Source organism: Passer domesticus, chromosome 5, assembly GCF_036417665.1.
Source record: "Passer domesticus isolate bPasDom1 chromosome 5, bPasDom1.hap1, whole genome shotgun sequence".
Taxonomy (NCBI): Eukaryota; Metazoa; Chordata; class Aves; order Passeriformes; family Passeridae; genus Passer; species Passer domesticus.
The window spans coordinates 12,422,731-12,445,359 of NC_087478.1; the positions used below are offsets into that span (position 1 = coordinate 12,422,731).

General features: G+C 40.1%; 1 protein-coding gene and 1 long non-coding RNA gene across 5 annotated transcripts; one reads left to right on the forward strand and one right to left on the reverse strand.

Moving 5' to 3' along the window:
• Positions 1-84: 84 nt before the first annotated feature.
• Positions 85-22,132, forward strand: PUS7 (pseudouridine synthase 7). Of its 4 annotated transcripts, none has more exons than XM_064421996.1 (19): positions 85-204; positions 1,241-1,492; positions 2,842-2,901; positions 3,543-3,921; positions 5,878-5,962; positions 6,094-6,195; positions 6,860-7,004; positions 8,960-8,977; positions 11,241-11,352; positions 12,642-12,719; positions 14,324-14,452; positions 14,678-14,803; positions 15,094-15,155; positions 15,510-15,670; positions 16,428-16,554; positions 17,264-17,365; positions 19,469-19,598; positions 20,638-20,729; positions 21,407-22,132. In XM_064421996.1, exons 4-19 carry the CDS (start codon positions 3,572-3,574, stop codon positions 21,541-21,543), a joined length of 1,956 nt encoding a protein of 651 aa, XP_064278066.1. In that variant the 5' UTR covers positions 85-204; positions 1,241-1,492; positions 2,842-2,901; positions 3,543-3,571; the 3' UTR covers positions 21,544-22,132. The 4 variants fall into 4 exon arrangements, with proteins under 4 accessions (XP_064278066.1, XP_064278070.1, XP_064278069.1 ...); XM_064421997.1 differs by having other exon boundaries at positions 154-204; positions 1,326-1,492; XM_064422000.1 differs by lacking the exon at positions 8,960-8,977 and having other exon boundaries at positions 86-204.
• On the reverse strand, positions 6,192-22,334 carry LOC135301689 (uncharacterized). The gene is made up of 3 exons (XR_010363437.1): positions 22,121-22,334; positions 8,086-8,205; positions 6,192-6,932 (listed from the first exon to the last, which is right to left on the reverse strand). It is a non-coding gene; the product is annotated as an uncharacterized LOC135301689 (long non-coding RNA).
• Between the last annotated feature and the right edge of the window lie 295 nt (positions 22,335-22,629).

Sequence of the window (22,629 nt, forward strand, 5' to 3'; positions counted from 1 at the left end):
GCCCCTCCGCAGGCACCGCCCCGGCTCGGCTCGGCTCGGCTCGGCTCGGCTCCCGCGCGGCGTCGGGCGGCGGGGCCGGCCGGGGGCGGGCACAGCCTGGGGCCGCCTCCGCCCGCGCGGGCTGGGCCGGGCTCCTTCCGCGCCGCCCCCGCCTCCCGCCCCGCCGCGCTGACGCCCGGGCCGTGCTGCCGTGCCGGCGTGCGGGTAAGTGGCTCCCCCTCGGCGGCTCCAGCCTAGCGGCGGGCGGAGCCGCACCCTCCCCCGGCAGCCGCGCGGGGCTCCGCGGCGGGGCCGCCTCTGCGCTCCCCGCCCGGGCGCGGGGCCGGGGGGCTCCGCCTCGGGGCAGCTTCGGCCCCGCTGGCGCCGGGCTTTCCCCTGCCGCTCCCGCCTTGCGCCGCGTGTTGCCGGGACCCCCGCGGCAGAGCCCTTCCTCCTGCCTCGCCCCGGGCCCAGCGCGTCCTCCTGCCCTGCCCCGGCAGCCTCGGCGCTGGCAGCGGCTCTTCCGGCCCGGCCCGGCGCCCGCAGCGCTGTGGCGGCGGCCCGGCCCGGCCCGGCCCGCGGGCTCCGAGCGCCGCTGCGCTCCCCGCCTGCGCCCTCCGCGCTGCCCCCGCCGCAAGGCTTGGCCTTGGGGCGCTGCTGCTGCACCGTCGCCCTCTCCTCGGTCGCCTTTTAATCCCACGTGCCTGGTCTCACGAGAAAGCGGCTTCGCACCCAGCGCTGCCGGGCTCCGGCTCTGTGCCTCAGTGCCTGCTTGGCTGGTACCGCGCCAGGAGTAATCGCTCGGCGTTTCTTGTTGCGAAGAGTCAAGTGTTTTATTTGTAGTAGTAAACTCAGTCTCTGTTAGAACATTGAAATTGCTGCGGAGTTGATGTTTATGCAGATTCTGGCTTTTATGAAAACACCTGTTAGGAAAAGGGCCGAGACAATTGAGCAGCTGTCAAAAAATAATAGGAGCCTCTCCCTAGCAGTCTGCAGAGTGTGCCCCGCTCGCTTCAGCGTGCTCCTTCAGGCACTTATCCTGCCGAGTCTATCCCGCTGGTGGCTGCCTTGGGCACAGGATAGTACTCTGTAGTGTGTGAGTCACTTCTGCTGTGACAATAGTCTGTGTCTGACAACTTTGGAGTGTTTGTGCCCAACATCGAATTCTTCTAACAGTCTGTACAGTCTGTATAATTCAGTAACTAGGTATTACAGATTTATTTAAGAAGCACGAGATTTCTCTTTTTACTACCTTTGGCAGGTGTCTCAGAGGATTTCACTGTGCTGAATGCTGTTTTGTTCACTATGTGAAGATACAAGCCATCTAAAAACCTTTTCCACTTCAGTGCTTTATAACCCAGCTTCTATAAATTTTGGTACATGGGAAGAGAATCTGGAAACAGCGGTGAATTGCTTCACTTGGCCATGACTTTTATTTATTGTTCCTCTTGAGAGAAGGATTCTATGAACTTTTATTTGGAGACAGAATGAAATTGGTGCTTTCAGCTTGAAGGTACATTGTTTTGCTAATTGTTCTGCTTTATTGCGTGTGTGTCTTATCACTCTTCACGCCATACATACACATCAGTCTCTCCTTATTTCCCCATTGTTCATTTATTTTTGTCACAGTCATTTTCAGTTCTTCACTTGAGCAAAACATTTCAGGCGTTTCTAAAACAGTTGTTCCTGCCTCTTTAGCCTAATCTGGTGATCTCTTCACTGGGGTGTCCAGGCCATGAAGTCAGCCCTGGCTAACTGATAACTAGTAACAATTGCCAACCCAGCAAATGCTGATTATCAAGTTAGTAGTGGGACTTCCTTTAAAAACGTGCCCTTTAAAATTGGATAGATTATGCTATTTAGTGGCCAGAGAGATAATACAGAGTGATGTATGTGGCCCTAAAATACTGCTTGGATTAATTTCTCAGTAATAGCTAATTATATTATATTAGAAACTTGGTTGTTGTGGACAAAATTGACTCGACATGGGTAATTTAATTTATTACCAGTTAACTTTTAATTACCAGCTGGCTGGTGATATACAAAGAAGACCACTACTTAAACACAGACTTGGGGAAAACTCCTTTCTTCCCCTTTCCTCCTTGGCCCTCAGGTTATGCTCTGGCCCTTGGGCAAGGCAGTGGTAGTGCAGGAGGTTGGGTTTGGTACATGGAGATTTCCTTCTCCTGCTCGTTTCTTCTGCTCCCATGTGGCTCCTCTCCATGGGCCCTTCAAGGGTGTCCCTGTCCCAGCGTGGGCACCTCCACAGGCCACAGTCCCATCAGAGGTGTCCCTGCTCCTGTTTGGAGAGTTTCCTTCCAAGAGTGCATCTCCAGCTGTGTCCACAGCAGTTGTCCCCTTCCCCATGCTTCCCTGTGCCTTTTTGAGCGCTCTGTCAGTGTCTCCTGTGCTTTCTTTTGCCTTTCTCAGATAAACTGGAGCAGGGACACCATGTGCTCATCTGGTGAGTTGGAGGATGGCAGGCAGTGGGTTTATGGAGCCAGCTGAACTGGCCATGGCCCACACAGGGCAGTTTATAGCCTCCTGTGCAGCCCCTGCTACCAAAACCTGCACTTTATCCCCCATACACTCGTGTGCCAATGGGGGGTGCTGGAAGAAAGGTCCTGTCCATGCCTAATTATAGGAACTCCAATTTCCTTTTATGCACTTAGAAATAAAACCAGAATTCTCTCCTGTAGCTTGCTAAATAGCAATAATGTGTTGCATCACTAGGATAGTAATACTTTAGCAGTTGTATTTATTAACATGTCTATCTGAGTCCATGTGTGATTGCATTCATATATGTTTTCATAGTATTTTTTTTCATAAAACTTCCTCAAAGTTATTTTCCTCTTTTTTCAGATCTGAAGGCAGTGGTTCTGCTGACACAAAGGTGGCAGCTCTGAGCCCTATTCCACCAGCGTGAGTAGTCCTGTTCTTCTCAGAGATCATTTGATTTCTGTGTTGTTTTGTTTGTCTCACTGATTCAATGATTTTCGTATCTCATCCCTCTTATCTTTTGGGCTTGATGCTACCTTGAATTCTGTGTAGCATTTTGTATGTTGGAAGTACGTAGAAAACAAAGACATGAGATTTCACGTTTACGGGAACTCAGCCATTCTCTCTCAGTCTTTGCAAGATGGAATAGGGAAATATAGAAATATAGAAAAGGGAATAATTGAGAGTAGTCATGTTTAAGAGAAGGCTTGGAAACAAAGTTTCTTAGGCACTAAACTGCTGCTGACAGCAGAACCTGTGTGTGCACAGGCCTGCAGGCAGCCATGGTAAGGGTGGGCAAGAGTGGTGATGGTGTAAATGGTCAGTGTAGTACTCAGTCCTGCTCTGCTGTAGTCCAGTGTGCATGCTGCCCTCATAATATCTTCCTTCTTTCTCCCCAAGTACATATTGTTTCTAGGTGTTCAGAATGTTTACTTGATGCTTAATTTAAATGCAGAAAATTTATGGTTTTCCTGAAAGATTGCAGAGGGCAGAGTCCTTGAAGTGCCTATGTACTGATATTGCTCTTAGCAGACAGAAAATAATCCTTTCTTCTTCTTTCTCAGGGCTTCCTATCCTACCCTGTGCCTTAAACATGGAAACTGTAGAAATGAATAGTGTATCCTTGAAACGTCCTCGCTCTGAGGATGATGTGGCCAGTGCAGATGAAATTAAAAGGCAGAAGATCTTGGAGAACTCCAAGGCAGAGAATGACTCTGGGCAGAGTATTGAGACTGTAACAGAACAACCAGAAGACACGAAAAGTGAAATAATCCCCAATGAGGAAAATGAGGAGCAGGAAGAAGAGGAACTAGAGGATAGTGATGAAGATGGAGATCCAGAGAGCTTTGCAGACATGATGAAGCATGGACTGACAGAAAGCGATGTTGGCATAACTAAATTTGTTAGCTCTCACAAAGGGTTTTCTGGAATCTTAAAAGAGAGGTAACTCTTTGTCTTGTTTCATATGTTAATTCCTTGTGTAACACAGTTGCGGTTCTCCATTTTCTTTTTTGGACTCGCAGATTGCAGCTGGATTAAGTGAGGTAGATTACTTTTTTTACTGCTAAAGAAAGGTTTAATTTAGGACTTTTGTAGATTGTGGGTTGGGGGTTTTTTGTTTGTTTAGGGTTTTTTGGGGGTTTTTTTGGTTGTGTTTGGTTTTTTGTTTTTTGGTGTTTTTTTGTTTTTTGTTTGTTTGGTTGGTTTTTCGGTTTTGGGTTTTTTGGGGTTTTTTGTTTTTTTTTTCTTTTTAAAATTTATTTTCCTGTCAAATGGAGCTCTGAAGAAGGAAGCTGTGTATGAGCAGAGATACATGGTTACACTGACCTTTGCTGTTTCCGTTGCTCTCTGGCAGCAGCAGAGACATAAAACCTTATGCAGTACACCCACCTTTTGTATCTCTGCTCAGTGCTGATATGAGATGCACAGAAAAATGGCATCAAAACCATCCTTCTTTGGTTCTTTGCTGTTCTGAGTTTTTTGTCCTTATGTCTGTAAATAAGGATGGTTAGGCTTTAAATTATCGTCTGCTCAGTAATGTAATTTACATAGAAGGGAGTTTCAAAATTCAGGATGTGGAATTTATTATACATTATATATTTAATAAGATGTTTGGTGCTTAGGAGCTTTTTAACATGGAACTTCTAGGTTTTTAAAATTGAAGAATAGCTTTGAATAAAACAGAATGCAAATACAAAAGCTCACTGAAGTGAGAATCACTGTGTCTCTAACTTAGCAAAGCACTTCAGGTTGTTTTGTTTACACACTGAAAAGTCCCTGTGTTTAAATACTGGCTTCATACATAGATAATTTCACATCAAATGATATATACATATTATGTATGTATTTAATCTTAATGTGCAGCATTAAGCAGCTAGTGTAATCTTTCTCTGGGAAATGTAGTCTGTGCTGAACCTTCTTCTGGGAAATCTGCCAATTTTGGTTGGCCAAAGGTAGCCATGTGATAGAAAATTCGTGGGTTTGTGGGGTTTTTTTTGGACTCTAGTTTTTAACACCTATTATTAATTCATTCTTGACATTTTTATGGTACCATCACTAGCATGCCTAGACAGCTACAAATAATACAGGAGAGGGCACAAAGCACTCCTCTGGAAGGAATTCTACCAATATGATGTATATCTGCACAGAGGGATGGCAAAAGGGGGCTTGGCTGAGGTACAGTAGAAAGCTTCCCCTGGTGAAGGTTTATTAATCTTTCAACGCTGATAGAATAAGAATTATTTTCTTTTTTTTTTTTTTCAGTTTGCTAGCAAATGCTGCTTAAAAATCATTTAGCAGTTGCAACACAAACCAACTGTGCTCTGTTATAGTTGGGCTGCTTTTATTATTAGACATGAGTGACTGGATTGAAAATGTCAGAGTAAAATTCTTTTTTGCTGTCATAGAGTATGCAGAGTAACTTTATTTGAATAATGTTCTGTACAACCAAATATATGAACAAGGCTGAATTTGTCCTGCCTTCTGTAGAGTGGCTAAAATGCACTCTATTTTGCAGGTTATTTGAAGTGACAGAGATAATGCAGTAGTTAATGCATTGCACGTTGTGGCAATGCAGTAGTGTCTTAATTGCCAGTAATGACTGGGATTGAGGATAAGCATTACTGATCTCTTCAAACTATTGAGAGAATGACTTGGAATAACTACAGCAGGGTTTGGTGATCTGCAAAGAAGTCTGCTGCATTTGCCTGTGTGTTCCTTTGGTACCCTTCTGGGGGGTGGGAATAGGTACAGCTTTCTCATGGTTGTTAAGTTTGTTTTACATGAATTGATTTACACGAATTCAGAGTTCTGCAGTGAATTCTGCTAACAGCTTTTTAGGAAAGGACTTTGTGATGTGGGATTTTTATAACAAATGTAATGCATGTTTCTTTCTATCAGATACTCAGACTTTGTTGTCCATGAAATAGGCAAAGATGGACGTGTGAGCCATTTAGATGACTTTTCTGTTCCAGTGGATGATGAGGTAAATTTTGATGTAGATTTGGTAATGGCTATGCTTCTTAATGCTCCTTAAACAAAAACATTGAAAGACGGGAAGTTACTCCATGAGGGTTATTGGTTGTTTGTTTTTTTTTCTCCCCAAATATGTATTAGGATCCATCAGAAGAAACATTTACAGTTTTGTCAGATGAAGACAAGCAGCGTTTAGAGGAGCTCCAGCTTTTTAAGAATAAGGAAACTAGTGTTGCCATAGAGGTAAAATTATGAAACTGTGAGAAGTTTGGGATGGGGGCAGAGAGAGGCTGAGGGAGGGAGGGAGGGAGGCTGTAGAAGGTACACGCTTTCTAATGAGTGTAAGATATAAGAGCAATTTGTCTGTGATGTGACAGGTAACACCAAACTGTGTCCAGTTTAGGGTTTAATTCTCTAAAGTCTCCCAGATGTACTCGAATTCATGCATGTGTGAGTTGTTACTTTGATTTTGAGTGAGACTGTACATAGGAGCTTAAATATAGGTTTTAATTTTTGTGGTGTTAAAATTACCTTGCAGTATTTTGGTTTCCTGTCTAGTATTGTTTTAAAGAATAAGGAGGTTTACATAAAGCATTTATCCTGATGGAACACTACTGTCAAGGTCAGTGTTTAGTGATTTAATAGAAAATAAGATAAATATGGTCTTCTGTAACAAGAAAGATACGAAGATGACATTAAAACATGGATATTTTTAAATATTCCACATATTGAAAGTATAACTTTTGAGCTAAATTTGGGACATGGAGATGAGTAGGATTATACCTGGTAGTTTCAAATAAACATTCACACACTAAATAATCTTACCTAGTTTTTTTTTTTTCCTTTAAAGCATCCTCCACTTTTGTATTAATTTATTTGGTTTCTGCATGTATGTGTACTAACACAGGTAGTTGAAGACACCAAAGAAAAAAGAACCATCATCCATCAGGCTGTCAAGTCCTTGTTTCCAGGACTAGAGACTAAAACAGAAGATAGAGATGGAAAGAAATACATTATTGCTTATCATGCTGCTGGGAAAAAAGCATTGGCAAGTGAGTTTCAGTATCACAGCAGATGGGTAAAGTAAATGCTAAAATTATCCCTGAAGTAAGAATTGTTAGTAAGTACTTCAAGTGAGTGTGCTTCCTAATGTAGTCTTGCTTCATTTGTTCCTCATTTCAGTTGATGCTGTGCATCTAAAGTGATTAGCACCACAAGAAATGCTGTAAATTTAAATTTCTACTTGTTTTTCTTTCCAAATAATTAATCCAGTACAACCATATTAGAAGAGAGAACATTGTCTTCTATTTCAGTGAGAATAGGCAAAACAGAGGCTTTATTTTCAGTATTTTTTGAATTTAACTTTCACAATCTTAATTGTGTGTGCAAGTGTGCGTTGTGGATGTAAGAGGTTGTAGTTGGAAAATGTACATTAAATTGATAGATGGTGTGATCTTGATGGTCATGAATATTGATGATGAAATTCTCAGTGACTTGAGTAGAGACAAGAATCTTTTTGTTTTCTGAGAGTTATAGTTTCATATAAACATAGTTTACCATGATCATTACTTCTGCTTCCAAGGCTAATTATATTTGCAGAAAATGATCTTTATTCATTGTAGATCACAGTTAATCTTTTGAAATAGTCAAAGTCATGAAGGATTTTCAAAATGAAATTTTATCCACTTTAATCTAGCAAGATACCATTTTGGATTCTGGGAATAAATGAACATGTTTTACGTCTTTCAATGTTACTAAAAATTTGTTGCTATGGTAAGTTTAGAGGATTATCTACCCGCAGAATGGTGCACATTTAACTAAAGATACTAAGGTTTGGTTTAAATTGTTTGCATTCCTCTGTCATTTCAACCTACTACAAATGATGGTATGTAAACCTAACCCTTTAATTTTAAAGACAAAGGAGATGGAAGAACAATAAAGAAATAGTCATTTAAAATGGAAAATAAAGTAATTTCCCCTATAATGTAGTTGTTTATTTAAGGCTTGTTATAAGCAAATATGGGAATGTTCTATTTTTATTGGCCCAATTAAAATGTGTTTATGTGTCTTATTTAGTCATGTTTAGAAAATGTGTATGTTTGCATGCTTTATGCATGGAGTATGTATACTTACCAGCTCAGAATTCTCCTCAGCCAGTTTTGTTCTGTTGGTTTGTAACAGTTTTTCCTCCATCTTTTCCTTCTGCTGCTTCTATTCTTTAACCACTGTTACAGTCAAGTGGATGTTGTTAAGCTGATATAAGGGATAATAGATAAAAGAATTTAAGTATTTTAAATATACTGAAAAGAATTTAGTGGTGTGTCTCTAGGATTAAATCATTACATGGAGCACCATCTTGTGATGCAGAGAAGCATCACCTATTTAAACTTGGATTCCCCAGCTGTCATGCTCCAGGCACCTGTGCATTTGTTGGTGGAGATGTCAGTTTCTGTGAGTGTGTGCAAATGCTTATGGATGTAAAATTGAAGTGCTTTTTAGTCAGGATTATATTTATCTTTCTTGTTTATATAGCCACAAACATGTCTTAGCCATGAATGGGCTCCCCAGGCAAGAAACATTTCAGAAGTGTAGAATATTTGATTATTACCTGAGATACCTGATTACTTTGTTGATAACATAAAACATTACCAAACATGCTTCTGTATTTTAAAATCAGAAGCTGCTGCGTTTCTATAGTCAGTTTATCCTTCAAATAGTTAAAATACTATTTTTCTAAATTGTCAGTAAACTGTTGTTTCATCATTGTCCACAAATTAAGTTTGTTGCATCTCCAACTGAAGCTTTCCATATGTTCAGTGTTTGCCTCTGCACGATTCCATTCCATAATTGTCTAAATTGCTGTCATCCACCACCTAGCTGTTGGATGCTCCCTGAAGCATAAACAATCCCATAACCATAAACCTGCATGTTCACCTCTAAAAACCCTTTGACAGTCTAAAAATTAAATGCTACTCTTTTGTACTCTTTATGCTCTGCATTGGGACAGAGGTCAGAACTGCAACAGGTAAGAGATGTTGACATTTCATGCTAACAAAAATGAAATGCCAACCATTATGACCTCCTAAATAGCAACAGGACTGGCCAAACTTGTAACAATTTCTCTAAAATCCCTACATATAAATATTACTTAAAATGCCCTGAAACAGCCAAGAATTAGGATTATTCTACCTCTTTTTTTGTAGTGCATTATAGACAATACTCATTTGGTGCAGAGAAAGTCTGCTAGTAATAAGTGATATGAATTACCAATTTTTTCAGGACATGTTGACAATTATAGTAAATTTTCCATTGATTTCAGTTAGCCAAGCCTTTGCCCTTCAGCCTGTATTGCAGACACTACCATCTGTTTTTATATAACTTTAAAAGCATTTATCACACACCCTGCTATTGAAAAAGAGCTTCCAAGCCTGGGGTTTCAGCAAAAGGCTTGGAAAAAGGGCTTGGAAATACAATGTTATTGTCAAAAATGTAGCATGACTCTGAAACAGAGCAATAAGGACTCTAAATTGTCCCACTGCTCCATCTACCCAGTTGAATGCTTTGCAGTATTGGGTGAGGAATGGTTGAGTATCAGGACTGGCTGCAGCCTCCTTTGGATGGGGTCATGGCTGTGATGTCCATGAGGAGCCCATTGGTCTGTATAGTACCTAGAGAATCCTTTTAGTGTAGATCTCATTAGGGCTCACTTCCATGAGCAAGAAATGACCATGTGCAAGATGTATTAGTTAAATATAAAGGTGGTTCCAGCTGGAGAGGGTTCTCCTTTGTGAATTGAGCTCTTACTCTCTTCTAATTGCTGAGATCTTATTGGAGAACCTTGCTCTTCCAGAAAAATGCAGTGTTTCATTGACTGAGTTTGAGTCGTGGTGGTCTCTCTCAGAAGGAGAGACCAGCAGGAGCATGAGGTCTCCAGTTCAGGACCAGTGAAACTCTGTGGGAGGGGGGCTGTGCTTGAAACTGATGGTACAAGGCAAGTGATGCAATAATTCTAGGTGACTAAAACCTGTACATATAGTTTTTTATACTGTAGCATCCAGAATTGTCTTTGCAGAAGTGTGTGCATGAATGGCAGCTTCTCAAAAACAAGCAAGAATTAAACATACTTACTATCTGTGTGGGATATTTGGACTTTGTAAAACCAGGGTAAAAAAAAAGAGCAGTATTTGCCAAAAACTTCCTTCCTGCATTGGTGTTCATATATTGAAATAAGGCTGGCTTTTTCAGTTAGCTTCTCCTGTTATGAAAGATGCTTAGGCCTTTTTTTTTTTTTTAGAAAACCAAGTATGTCTGCTTAGTGGCTAGCAAGAGATAAGAGACTTCTTATTTAAAACAAAACAAATTCTTAGTTTTGTTCTTAAATAACAATCGATAAACTTCAGAACTGAAGGAACCTCACATTTGGTTGCTAAAGCTCCATAGAATGTCTCCCTTCCCATTAATGCCATTGACAGTGGATTATTGGAAACTGAAAGTTTTATCTCTGGTGGTGGTTATTTGCAAAAAAAAGCTTAACAAATCAACAGTTTTCTTCCTTCTACAGAAAATGTCAAATAGTAGCACAGAATTGTAAATCAGTTGTTAATCTGTGGGATCTGAAGTTACTTCAACCTCTGGCCTTCTCTAAGCATGGCACCCTACCTGCCATGGATTGTATGTTCTTGTCTCTCTTGTAGCAGATTTCTTGCTCCCATTGGATTTTAAAAAAGAACTATCTTGAAGCAATATTTTGAGCATGATTTCTTAGGATTTTGTACGATTCATTCTTTTGCGTGGTGCACAGAAAAAATACTACAGAAATAAAGAATATGTCTGTACTGGAAATCGTAATGGTAGTCTTCCCACAAACAGGGCTTCAGTGGTTCTCAACTATTAATTATAGAAGGAGCTAGAAGAAATGTGGTGTAGTTTCTATTGCTGAAAGTCAGTATAATGATAATGTTTTTGAGAAATTTAATCAGGTGATACAGCAATTAAATGACTAGGCTATATTTTCAGATAATTTAATGATAAAGGAACTGTCACTATTTCATTCAGGATTTTCTAGGTGACAGAATTGATTAAAGAGAAGTTTGCAGTCCAGTGGAAGGGGAGGTCTTTTCAATGTGCTCTGCAGCTTTTGCTGTCAGTAATTAACTTTCCTTTTCATTTTTTAAAGCAGATAGAAATTAGCAGAAATTGAATCTTGCATATTTAAAATAAATGTAGCTGCAATGGCAAAAATATTAATTTTTTTAAAAAGTGACGCTTTAACCTTTTTGCTTTTAAAGATCCAAGAAAGCACTCTTGGCCAAAATCTAGGGGAAGCTACTGCCATTTTGTACTGTACAAGGAGAACAAGGACACTATGGATGCCATCAATGTCCTATCCAAATTTTTAAGGTAAGGCTGTTGTTTCTGCCATCTGGCTGGCATGCAGCCCTCTCCCTCCATGTTTGTTGTTGCTGTAAATGTTATACTTAATAATTATGTAAGAGCAACACAAATGATTGCTATTCTCTAATTTGTAGACAGCTTAAAATGAAAAGTTACTTTAGAATATCAAATTTAAAATATCGAAGTTTTGTGAGGAAGTGAGAATGGAACAAAATGAGCCTAAGAAATTTTAAAGACTACTCTACTGCTTCAATGGAAAAAGTCCACAGTTGCCATTGGCTGATCTGAGAAAGGCTTGGCAGCTGAAAGCCTCAATGTACGTAACATGAATTAAAAGCCATTTTTTCCCCAGTGTGTGAATATATGCAAATATGTTATGAACCTGTCAGATATTGTTGTGATAATATGCTGATCAGTTCCTAAGCAGTTACAGTTGATAAACTGTTGTTCCATGTATTAATTTCTCCATGGCAACACAGGCTTAGTTCCTTTCACCCCATCAAGTGCAGAAACAAAAAGATTTGCCAAAGCGTGACATGAGCACAGTGAATTGCAGAGGAAGAGCAGTTTTAAAATTGGGTCAGTTCAGTGATCTACTCATAGGGAAACTTCCACTTTTCCCTTTGCCCTTCTTGTCCAAAAAACACTAAAAATTGTAACCTAGATGTTAACCAATGAACTACTGGTATTGCTATTGAGAACAGAATGGCAGGAGCATAGTTAGGTGGAAGACTGTATGTGATGGCAATCCTGCTACCCCCTGGGGCCCTTAACTGGAATAACTGGAAATACTCCACCTAACACAGGCTGTAAAGTACAAAGTGAAAAGGAAAGGAAATTTTCCTCTCAGGGAGAGGAGTGGATCAAATTTTAAATTAGCTTCTCATACTCTCTCATAATGTGCAGGCATGGTATTCAGACATGTTTGAAGTTTAAGGAAGAAGTGGATATGATTTTTTTTTTTAATGAAGTTGGTGGTGGCTGTTCATTGCTTTATCGAGTTAATGAAGTTATGAAGTTAAGAAGTACTTCAAAGTTCATGTTTTGCAAGCACTGTTGTGTTAAAAGTGAATTATCTACATATAATTACAACACAAGTTTCCTTGTGTTTTATGTACTCATGGGTGAGATTAGAAAATGTCTCACATGTCAAATTGTAACCCAATTCTGAGGAATGTAGGTATATTTTTCTGTTTAATTTATAAGATTAATAATTCTATGAAATTATGCTGAAAATTGTCTTTGATCTCTTGCTATTTTATATATACATAATATCTATTACTGTTGCTTTTAAGAGTGAAGCCAAACATATTTTCCTACATGGGAACTAAAGATAAAAGGGCTATAACTGTTCAAGAGATCGCTGTTCTCAGGTGAGTAAAAGTACAATCTGGAGTACTTGCACTTCTGCTGTGGTAGCTTGGATGTATCACTAAATGCCTAAAAGACTCAGTGACACAAATGGCAGGGACACGTCCTGACCTTGTGAAGGACAGGTGTTAATGAAGATGCCACAATCCTTTTGTGTTCTGTGGTTACTGGGGATATTTTCAGTCAGTGGTGCTCTGAGTCACGGGCTGGTTACGTGTACTTGGCTGAGGCACTGGGACAGATTGCCTGCCTGCTCTTAGGCTGCTTGGATCTCATGCAACAGCAGAAAAACAGAATGACATGGTGAAAATAATGTCCCACTTCCTTCCTGGCTTTTGTTTCCCCCTTTCTACAGCTAGAATCCTATTTTCTTTCTCACTGTACTCTCTGGACAGTGCCAGAGAAGGCTAACACTGTCCTTGCTCATACACTGTGAGTAGCCAGAAGGGACAAAAAAATGATGAGGCGATTTTTCTGCCTCAAGCTACTCCCTTAAGTCACCTTCTAAGAGAAAAAAAAATTTACTTTGTCATATTCTAAGATAATTATATGGTTTCTGGGCACTTTAAGTTAGTGCCCAGAATGACAGGTGTCTCCCAGTCGTGTATTGCAATATCATTTTAGCTGGCTGGAATATCCCACCTGCACTACTTTTTACAACTTTTTGAAAACCACACTCCTTGAGTGAGGAATTCACAGCTTGAAAACCAGAGATTTGATCAAATCCTTTTTAAAAGGAGGCCATCCACTACTGAGTTGTTGATATATTTCCTCCCAATGTTCTGTATGTGTGTGTGTTAGCACAAAGAAAAGGAAATACTGATTTTTGAATTGTGAGAAGCCCCAGATTCGCATTGCTGCAAGGCTGCTTTGCAAAGTGGTAACAGTTAACCAGTTGTGTGTTGTAGCCATCTCAGGTGTTGTCCCATTTACTTTTTAACATTATCACATTCAAGTGTGGTGTCTGCTTCATGATGTCACAGCCCCTGACTCTTCTGCACAGGAGAGGGGACATTGCCAGTTGCCAGCCTGCTCTAAGCTGAGTATGCTGGCCATGCTGGTTCATAAACTTCACTATCCTGGTAAAAATATTGCAGAAATGTCCAAGAGCAGCTTGGTGATGCAAAGAACAGAGTATGCTTCCAAAAATACTAGCAACTAAAATGGCAGGTATCAGTGACACATTGGATTCCATATTCTTTCATCTGCACTAGGCATACACAGTAGCTAATTTTATTTAACTCTGTATTTATGACTGTGCTGACTGGGTGTATGTATTCATGAAGCAGTCACTCAAATAATGCAGAGTTCACCTTGTGGGGTACAGTATACATCAATACTGCAATATACTTTTTCTGGAGTATGTTTTAATAGAGATGTGAGAAGACAGTGCTAACAGTCTGTCACAGTATACATTTCCTTTGTATAAGTGCCCTTAAGAATTATGTATTATCTTCCTTTAGCTCTTTCATTAAATATTTTGAAAAGGCAACAGTAGAAAATTGGGGAGACTGGACTCAGTGTTTTTCATTTTGTAATGGCAGCATTTCTGTATTTATCTGCTTTTTGAAGCATAGGTTAGTCACTGTTGTTTGTTTCTTTCTAGAATCACTGCACAAAGACTTGCTCATTTGAATAAATGTTTGATGAACTTCAAATTAGGAAATTTCAGTTACAAGAACCATCCACTGAAACTGGGGGAACTGCAAGGGAACCATTTCACTGTTGTTCTCAGGTAGTATGTTAGTAGGTATTTAGATGGTTCTGTTAGAGTTTTTTTTTTCTTTAAATAGGTAAGTGATGTCAGTGCAGCTTGTGTTACAAAAAATAAGTCCTGTTGGCAGGAGACTGTTAAATTTGATGCATGCTATATAATATTGATGTTGAGCTTTAATATAATGGGCATCTCAAAATAGCATAAACCCTTAATCTGTCTATAACTTTTTTTTTTCAATGCTAGAAACATAACAGGAACTGATGAGCAGATAGAGCAAGCAATGCATTCACTCAGGGAAATTGGATTCATTAATTACTATGGAATGCAAAGATTTGGAACCACAGCTGTTCCTACTTATCAAATTGGCAGGTATGTGTTGCTTTCATCCTCACTCCCCTTTTTTTTAATTTTACTCTTATCACCATGTAACTTAATGTATTTTTGGGAACATTTTTCTAACATATTGCCTGTACCAGTTTTAAATTTAGATTCAAGAAAGATCTTGTTTCTGAACTTGCTTCAGCAGTTATCTTGCATAATAGCACTACTTTTAATATTGCATAAGTCTAAACACTAATACATATTTTTTGATAAGTTGGCTAAATCCCTTTAAAATAGATTTAGTCAGTTCTTAATACACTTTCCTGTTTGAATCCTAGAGCTATTCTACAGAACAACTGGAATGAAGTAATGGATTTGATATTAAAACCACGACCAGGAGGTGAGAACTGAAAAATGATAGATACATCATGTGTTTCTGCCTCTTCTCCAATAAGCATATGTTTAGGAAAAGCTTAAGCCAGTTTAGCAGTGGAGAAGCAATCTTCAGACTCTCCCTTTCTGCCTCACTTCCCTTGCTGTGCAGTTTCTTGCAGTGGGGCTAAAAAGGGACCTGAATACTTAGTGTTTGCTCAAGCTCCGTGTGAAGCCTTCCACCCTCAAGTGTTCTGTGATTCTGTTCATCTGTAATTACCATGACTGAAACTTTAATTTTTCAACTGTTTTAACAAAAGGTGAGATGAATGCTTTTTTTGGTGTATAGGTAAAATGTTTTTATTTTACATCCTTGTTCTAGCTGAAAAGGGATACTTAGTGAAATGCAGAGAAGAATGGGCAAAGACTAAAGATCCTGCAGCAGCCCTCAAGAAACTACCTGTAAAAAGGTGCGTGGAAGGACAGCTTCTACGTGGACTCTTAAAGTATGGAATGAAGAACATAATCTCTGCATTTGGCATAGTGAGTGTAAAAGTTGGGCAGTATTTACTGGAATAAACATTCTTTTGATGGTATCAGGATGAATTTAAAATAGGCTCATTGATGCTTGATGAGTTGAAAGTTAAGTTTAAAAATCTTTACGTTTATCCTGCCTTTTTGCTGGAAGTACTGCTGTGTAGTAACTGATGACATCTCTAATTAATGTATGCATAATGAGGTTTCCAATTTATACAACAGCCTCTCTGATATGTGGGAAAATACAGTTACACTTAGTAGCTATGTATAATATGGACCTGAGAATTTTGCAAATGTTCAGTTTCAGTGTTTTCCTGTTGCTTTAAAAGTATCAATCAGACTGATGGTGGGCTAATGAATCAGCCTGACATGGAGGTGATGGATCCACTTGTCATTTTCAAGTGCTGCAATCAAGATCAAGTCTTTGGAGAAAATACCTCATCACTAGCAAACTACTGGGCCATTGTAGGACCTGGGGGATAATTTCTTGTTTATAAAGAAGATAATTAGAATAACACAGTGCTTTCACAGCTGCAGAGTTTACTTAAGATTTCAGGAGGTTGAATATGAATTGAGTGTTTTATAATAGACCCGTATGTTTAACGTGTAGAGTTAAAAGTTTTGGGGATTTTTTTTTTTTTGTAAATTTAAGCACAGTGCTTTTTTGTATACATTTCAAACATGTAAAAGCATTATTTCTTCATATATCCTTTTCTCAAACAAGAAATTTATCTAGTGTTTAATTTTTTTTCTTTACCCCTAGATACCAAGAAATAATCGTTTAATGTATATTCATAGCTACCAGAGTTATGTGTGGAATAATATGGTGAGCAAGAGAATAGAAGAATACGGGCTTAGAGCTGTACCAGGAGATCTCATACTTAAAGGAGGTAAAATCAGACAAAGGCAGTGATGCTGTATAGTTCAGATTCCTAGGAAAACAAGGCATGTAGTTTGTGTTTGTCTGATACTGCTTACATAGTTTCTTTTCTCTCACCAGTTTTGGCCCAGTGATAGCTGAATCCATTGGCCTGTTTTAGACAAATTGAGGGAGGAATTAGGTGTTACACTTACATGAGCTGTTTGTTAGCCTGTTTTTTCAAATAATGGGTTAGGGAAGAAAGACTATGGAGGACTGATTATTCTCAAGAATGACCTCAAACCTGGTTGATCTGTGAAGGACTGTGGAAGGACATTGTGAAGTTTTAACCATACAAGTTTTTGATTGCATTAGTATCTTGTAAAGCAGAAGCTCCACTCAGTTAAAACTTTCTTTGCTTGTATTTGCTCTGGCATTTCCTACATTCTCCTTTGTGTATGCCTGGTGCATGGAAGGGGGCTGTTCCTCTAGCAGTCCTTACTTCAGGTAGCTTTAAGTCACTGGAAGCCAGGCTGTGATTCTGGCAGTAACTGTGACAGCCTTGGAGGCTGCTTCTTCTTTTCTTAGAAATGTTGTCTGTTAACTGGAGATAAAACATGGTAGTTATCTTTCTCAGAGTAAGCTTATTTCAATCAAAGGCTTTATTTAAAATTTAGCTGAAGTTAACTGTCACAGGCATCATCTACACTGGTAACTTCATTTTTCTGTCCTGACTGTAGCCACGGCTGTTCACATTGAAGAAGGAGATGTTGATAACTACACTATCCACGATGTAGTGATGCCATTGCCTGGATTTGATGTTATTTATCCAAAGCATAAAAGTAAGTCTGACTGTTAACTGAAGTACTTTCTCTGAAAACATAAGTCTTCTCTAAGATTTTCTTAAAAGGAAGATTGGATTCACTCAACCATGGTGACTTTTAAAGCAATACATCACTTCAGATCTCTAAAACATTAATGTCAGCCTTTTTTTGCTGCCAGGGTGCTCTGCTCAGTCTCCTTCCCACTGGGAATCCCACATGACTGCAGAGCAGAGTTTCTCACTAACCTGTACCATTGCAAGAATTAATCAGGTACAGGATTTTGTCCTTGATGAATTTCAGGATATTCCTCTTGGCCCATTCCTCTGGTGTGCCTCAGTCCCTCTGAATGGCAGTCCTGTCCCTGCATGTATTGAATGCCACCCCAGCTTGGTTTAGCCCACAGATTGGTTGGGGTGAATTCCAGCTCTTCTCCAGTGTTTCACAGGACACATCTCAGTTCCTTGAGGAGCTCTGCTTCGAGGTAGAGCTGCAGCCAGTAGTGACTATACTTTGAGATGCTGAGCCAGACAGCTGTTATCCACCTTCCAGTCCACCCACTGTAATGTTCTAACCTGAGGCACAAAGATGCTGTGGGAATGCATTGACAGCCTTGCTAAAGGCAAGGCAGGCAACAGTCCTTGCTCTCCCCTCATCCATAGGTGTAACAATTTCATCATAGAAGACAGTAGTGTTGGTGGTTTTTTTGCTTTTTCTCTTTCTTCCCCATATTAAAACCACAGTCATTGTGTACCCAAAGAAGATTAACTCCATTATTTTTCCCCAGGGACCAGAGTGAGCCTGACTGGTCTGTAATTCCCTAATTATCTTTCCTGCTCTTTCTGAAGTTGGGTGCAGCACTTGGTTTTCCGCAGTTGTCTGGGCCATCCCTAGATCTGCACAATCTCTGAGATGGTAGAGAAAAACTTCACCATGACATGAGCTAGCTCTCTCAGCCTGTATCTTCTCCCACTACTATGGTTGTTTTCGAGGGTCCCAGGATGAGGGAAGAGATGAGAATCTTGACTCCATGTTTCAGAAGGCTGATTTATTATATTACAGCATTATGTTATATTAAAATATTATACTAAAAAGTATAGAAAGAAAGAACCCATCAGAAGGCTGGAAAGGAATAGAAAGGAATGATAATAAAATCTTGTGACTGCTCACAGCCTCAACACAGGTGGCTGTCATTGGTCATCAAGTAAAAACAATTTCACATGCTGGGTAAACAATTCTCCAAATCACATTCCAAAGCAGCACAACATGGAGAAGCTGAAGCTTCCCCATGTCTCAGGAGAAAAGATCCTGACAGAAGGATTTTTCATCAAATATGTCTGTGACACACTACTGGTAGTCCCTCTTTCTTAACCTTGCCTCTAAGAAGAGAGGCCTGGGGCACTTTGCTGGTCAAGGCCGAGGCAAAAGAGGCACTGAGACCATCAGCCTTCTGTCTGTCACTAGACTTAGCACCAGCACATTGCTTTCCTTGTAGTCTTTCATTGCTTGTGTTGCAGCTCAGCTCTTCCTGGTCTTGATGTCATTTGCTGCTTTCAACTGTAGCTGAGCTCTGGCTTTCCTGACACCATTTCTGTGTGCCTGGACAATGCTGGTACAGTCCCTCTTTGTAGCTGGCCCTAGGTTTCACCTGTTCTGTGTTCTTATAGATGAGGGTAGTCATGAGTTCCTTGCATGTTTTCCTCTATATTGGATTGAACTGTTCTTGTACTGTCAAATTGTCAAGTGATTTCTTTCTGCTGCTTTTTAATGAGAGAGTAATGGGTACTCTGGCCCTTGATTTTTTTTTCCCATATACCTGAGATTAGTCCTGTGAAGTCTAAAAAATTGGAATGCATATTTGAGATGGCATTTGAATGTCAATAAAGTATTTTGTAAATTTTGTTTTCAGCTGAAATTTGATTTGATGCGTTCTTTGCTAATGCCTCTACTAATCAGGGTGTAGAAGTAAACAGGTAATAAGATCTGCAGTAATTTTAAACTTCTGTGTAGCATTTATCCCACATATGCTGAAAACTGTTAAATGTAGGAAGGGAACAATCCATGAAAACAATTGAAATTTGCCACACTACATTCTCTCCTATTAAATATTTTCCTCTCTTGCAGTTGGTGAGGCCTACAAGGAGATGCTGGTAGCTGACAACCTTGATATCAACAACATGAGGCATAAAATCAGAGATTACTCACTTTCTGGAGCATACAGAAAGATTATCATTCGGCCTCAGAATGTCAACTGGTGAGTGGGAGCATAAAGGAAATTACACATGAATTGACAGCATAGAGTTCTTTTAAGGACAAAACAGCATGAGACTGATCCATGGGACATCCACACAGACTGAAACATAGGTAGAAAGGACTCTCTCTGCACTTCTCTCCTGTTTTTAATGCAGCTGAAGTGGAATGATACCCTTATTTCTTCCTTGGTTCCCTTGTTCTGTGGTGAAGGAGTATCAAGACATCTTATCTAGTTGTTCACTCCTTGCAAGGGCTTGCCTGAACACTTCATAGGTAATTACTTATGTTGAGGCAATACTCAAAACAGGGTTTTTTTGTAGTCTTGCTATAAGAAAGTTGGTCTCCAATTACCTCTCAATCAGAACAATTTGTATCACTTAACCCTACTAAATCACTGTTGTTAGAGATACAGCCTAGTTTTCATATGGCAACTGAATAAATACCTTTTAAACAGGGAACTGTACAAATGTGCAGAAAGACATGATCACTGATGCATGGAATTAAATATAGAGGGTTTAGGAGGGAGCAGGAAAACAGAAATATTTATATACTTGAAACATCAGCACTAATTAATATTAAGCTTATCTACTTCCCAGTTAGTTTTTCATCCTCATGGTTACATATGGGATTTCTGTTAAATGAATGGCACAAACTGTGGAATGTGTCTTAGCCCTTTCAAAGTTTGGACTATTGAAAGGCTTCACTCCTGCCAGGTACTCTTTAGAGCTGACACCATTCTTCCCTAAATTTAATGAACTATACTTCTTATGTAGTTGGAAATTCTGACAAGCACACAAGGGCAAACAGATGAGTTACGCAAAGAAACTTCTGACTAACTTAGAATTGGTTTTTAATAATCTTCATAAAGCCAAGGCGAGCCTTCTACATAGAGCTCTTCCCATTATTTTGCCTAATTCAATTTCAGTTGTAAATGACAAATTGCAATAATAATGAAATAGTATTATAATAATACATATTTATATGAAATGTGTTAACCTAAATAATTTAAAATAATAATACATTTTATGTATATTATAAAGGGAAGTTGTTGCATATGATGATCCTAAAATCCCATTATTTACTACGGATTTGGATAAACTGGAAGGAAAACCATTACCAGTTCTCCCTACAGGTAAGTTGATTTTTCTACTGGTTTGCTAAATGGAAGTTTGATCTGGCTGTTGCTTTCAACTGCTACATATTCAAAGCTTTAAGGAAGACCTTTCATTTAACTATTGACTGTTAAGCAGTGGTAACAACAACCTCTAAGGTCAGGCATCTAAATAAAGACCCTAATTTCTCAAGGGTGCAAGCCATTCCTCCAGCATCTGTATTGACTGTTACATTTTCTTACAGGCATCTGTAAGATCAAGTAAATGCTTAGCAGTAAATATCTGCAACTAACAAGTGGAATTAAGTCAAAAATTATCTGTATACTGAGCTTGTATTATTGGTGCTGAGCACAGATGACTGAAATACTTAACTCTGGTCACAAGGTGTTTTGACACTGCTTTCCAGAAAAGTGAAGACAGGCTAGAAATTGAGTTTGAAAGAATGAATGTTTGCTTTTAGAAGAAGAAAAATCTGAAACCACCACTTTGTCCTGAGAGAAAATGTTAAAAAATTGTTTCATTAAATTTTTCAGGGTGGATTATAAACAGGAGTGTGGTGGTGGTGGTTGTTTTGCTTTATGGGCTGGGGAAGTTGGTTGTGGAAGTTGTTAGTTCAGTTTAGATGGCATCCAGAATAAGCATTATATATGCCCTTAACCACTTGTTCTTGCTTTTTGTCTCTTACACCTGCTGATAGATGGCAAATTCAGGGCACTAAAGATGGAATTCTCCCTTCCCCCATCCACTTACGCTACCATGGCGATTCGAGAAGTTTTGAAAATGGACACAAGCATAAAAAACCAGACACAACTCAATACTACCTGGTTGCGCTGAATGAACTGCAGAATTACTTAATTTTAACAAAGTGTTTTCTTATTTACATGTTCTGTACAAATCTTTAAAGAGTCACAGTAAAAGATTTGTATTTTTTTAAGTTTTTTTAGTGCTAGCATTTAACTTCGTAGTCCTTTGCAAGATGGTGACTGTAATATAATACAGATTTTAGTGACTGGTGCTTTTTACTGAATGAGCAAGTTACTTGAGCTGTATCATGGGTGCGTCCTTAGAATTGTACTTACAATGGCATCAGACCTGGAAGAATGTTTAGCCTGCTTTCTTTGGGCAAGCACTGAATGTTTTCACAGGTTCAGCCACCCTTGAAGTCTTTTCAAATATAATGAATTATATGGGGAAATATGAATTACAACAAAATTAAGATACTGATGAATATGTATTGCTGGAGTTTTGCTGGTAGCATTTGCACTGATGCAGTAGCAGATTCTGTTAGCAAGGCTTTTGTGTGCTGCAAAGCTGTACAGCTCTTTTAAATAGTCCGACTTTTCATTGAGAAAGTACTTGTATTTTCCAGCGAATACCAGTACCAAAGAACAGGTACTTAAAATAAACTAACCTGAAACTCTGAGCGTGTAGCAGTAAGTCCTTCCTTTGCGCCTCTCCCTTGCCCATTGATGGCGGGGAATGAGCCGGCCTTCGTGTTGGGGGGAAAAAAATACTGTGGAGCTGTTCTAAAGAGAGCTGGCCTTTTCAGCCAAGTGTAAAGCCTCTGTTGCTAGTTTGTCGCCAGCCACGGCGGCTGCGTGCGGAGGGGCGGGGAGGCTGTGAGGGGCAAGGCCGTGACCCTGAGCACCGTGTGGGCGGGAGCGGGGCCGTGTCCCTGTGAGGACGGGCTGGGCCAGCCTCCGAGCGGGCGGGCGGGAGCGGAGCCGTGTCCTTGGAGCACCGTGTGGGACAGCCCCCGAGCGGGCGGGCGGGAGCGGGGCCGTGTCCCTGTGAGGAGGGGCTGGGCCAGCCCCCGAGCCGGCGGGCGGGAGCGGGGCCGTGTCCCTGTGAGGAGGGGCTGGGCCAGCCCCCGAGCGGGCGGGCGGGAGCGGGGCCGTGTCCCTGTGAGGAGGGGCTGGG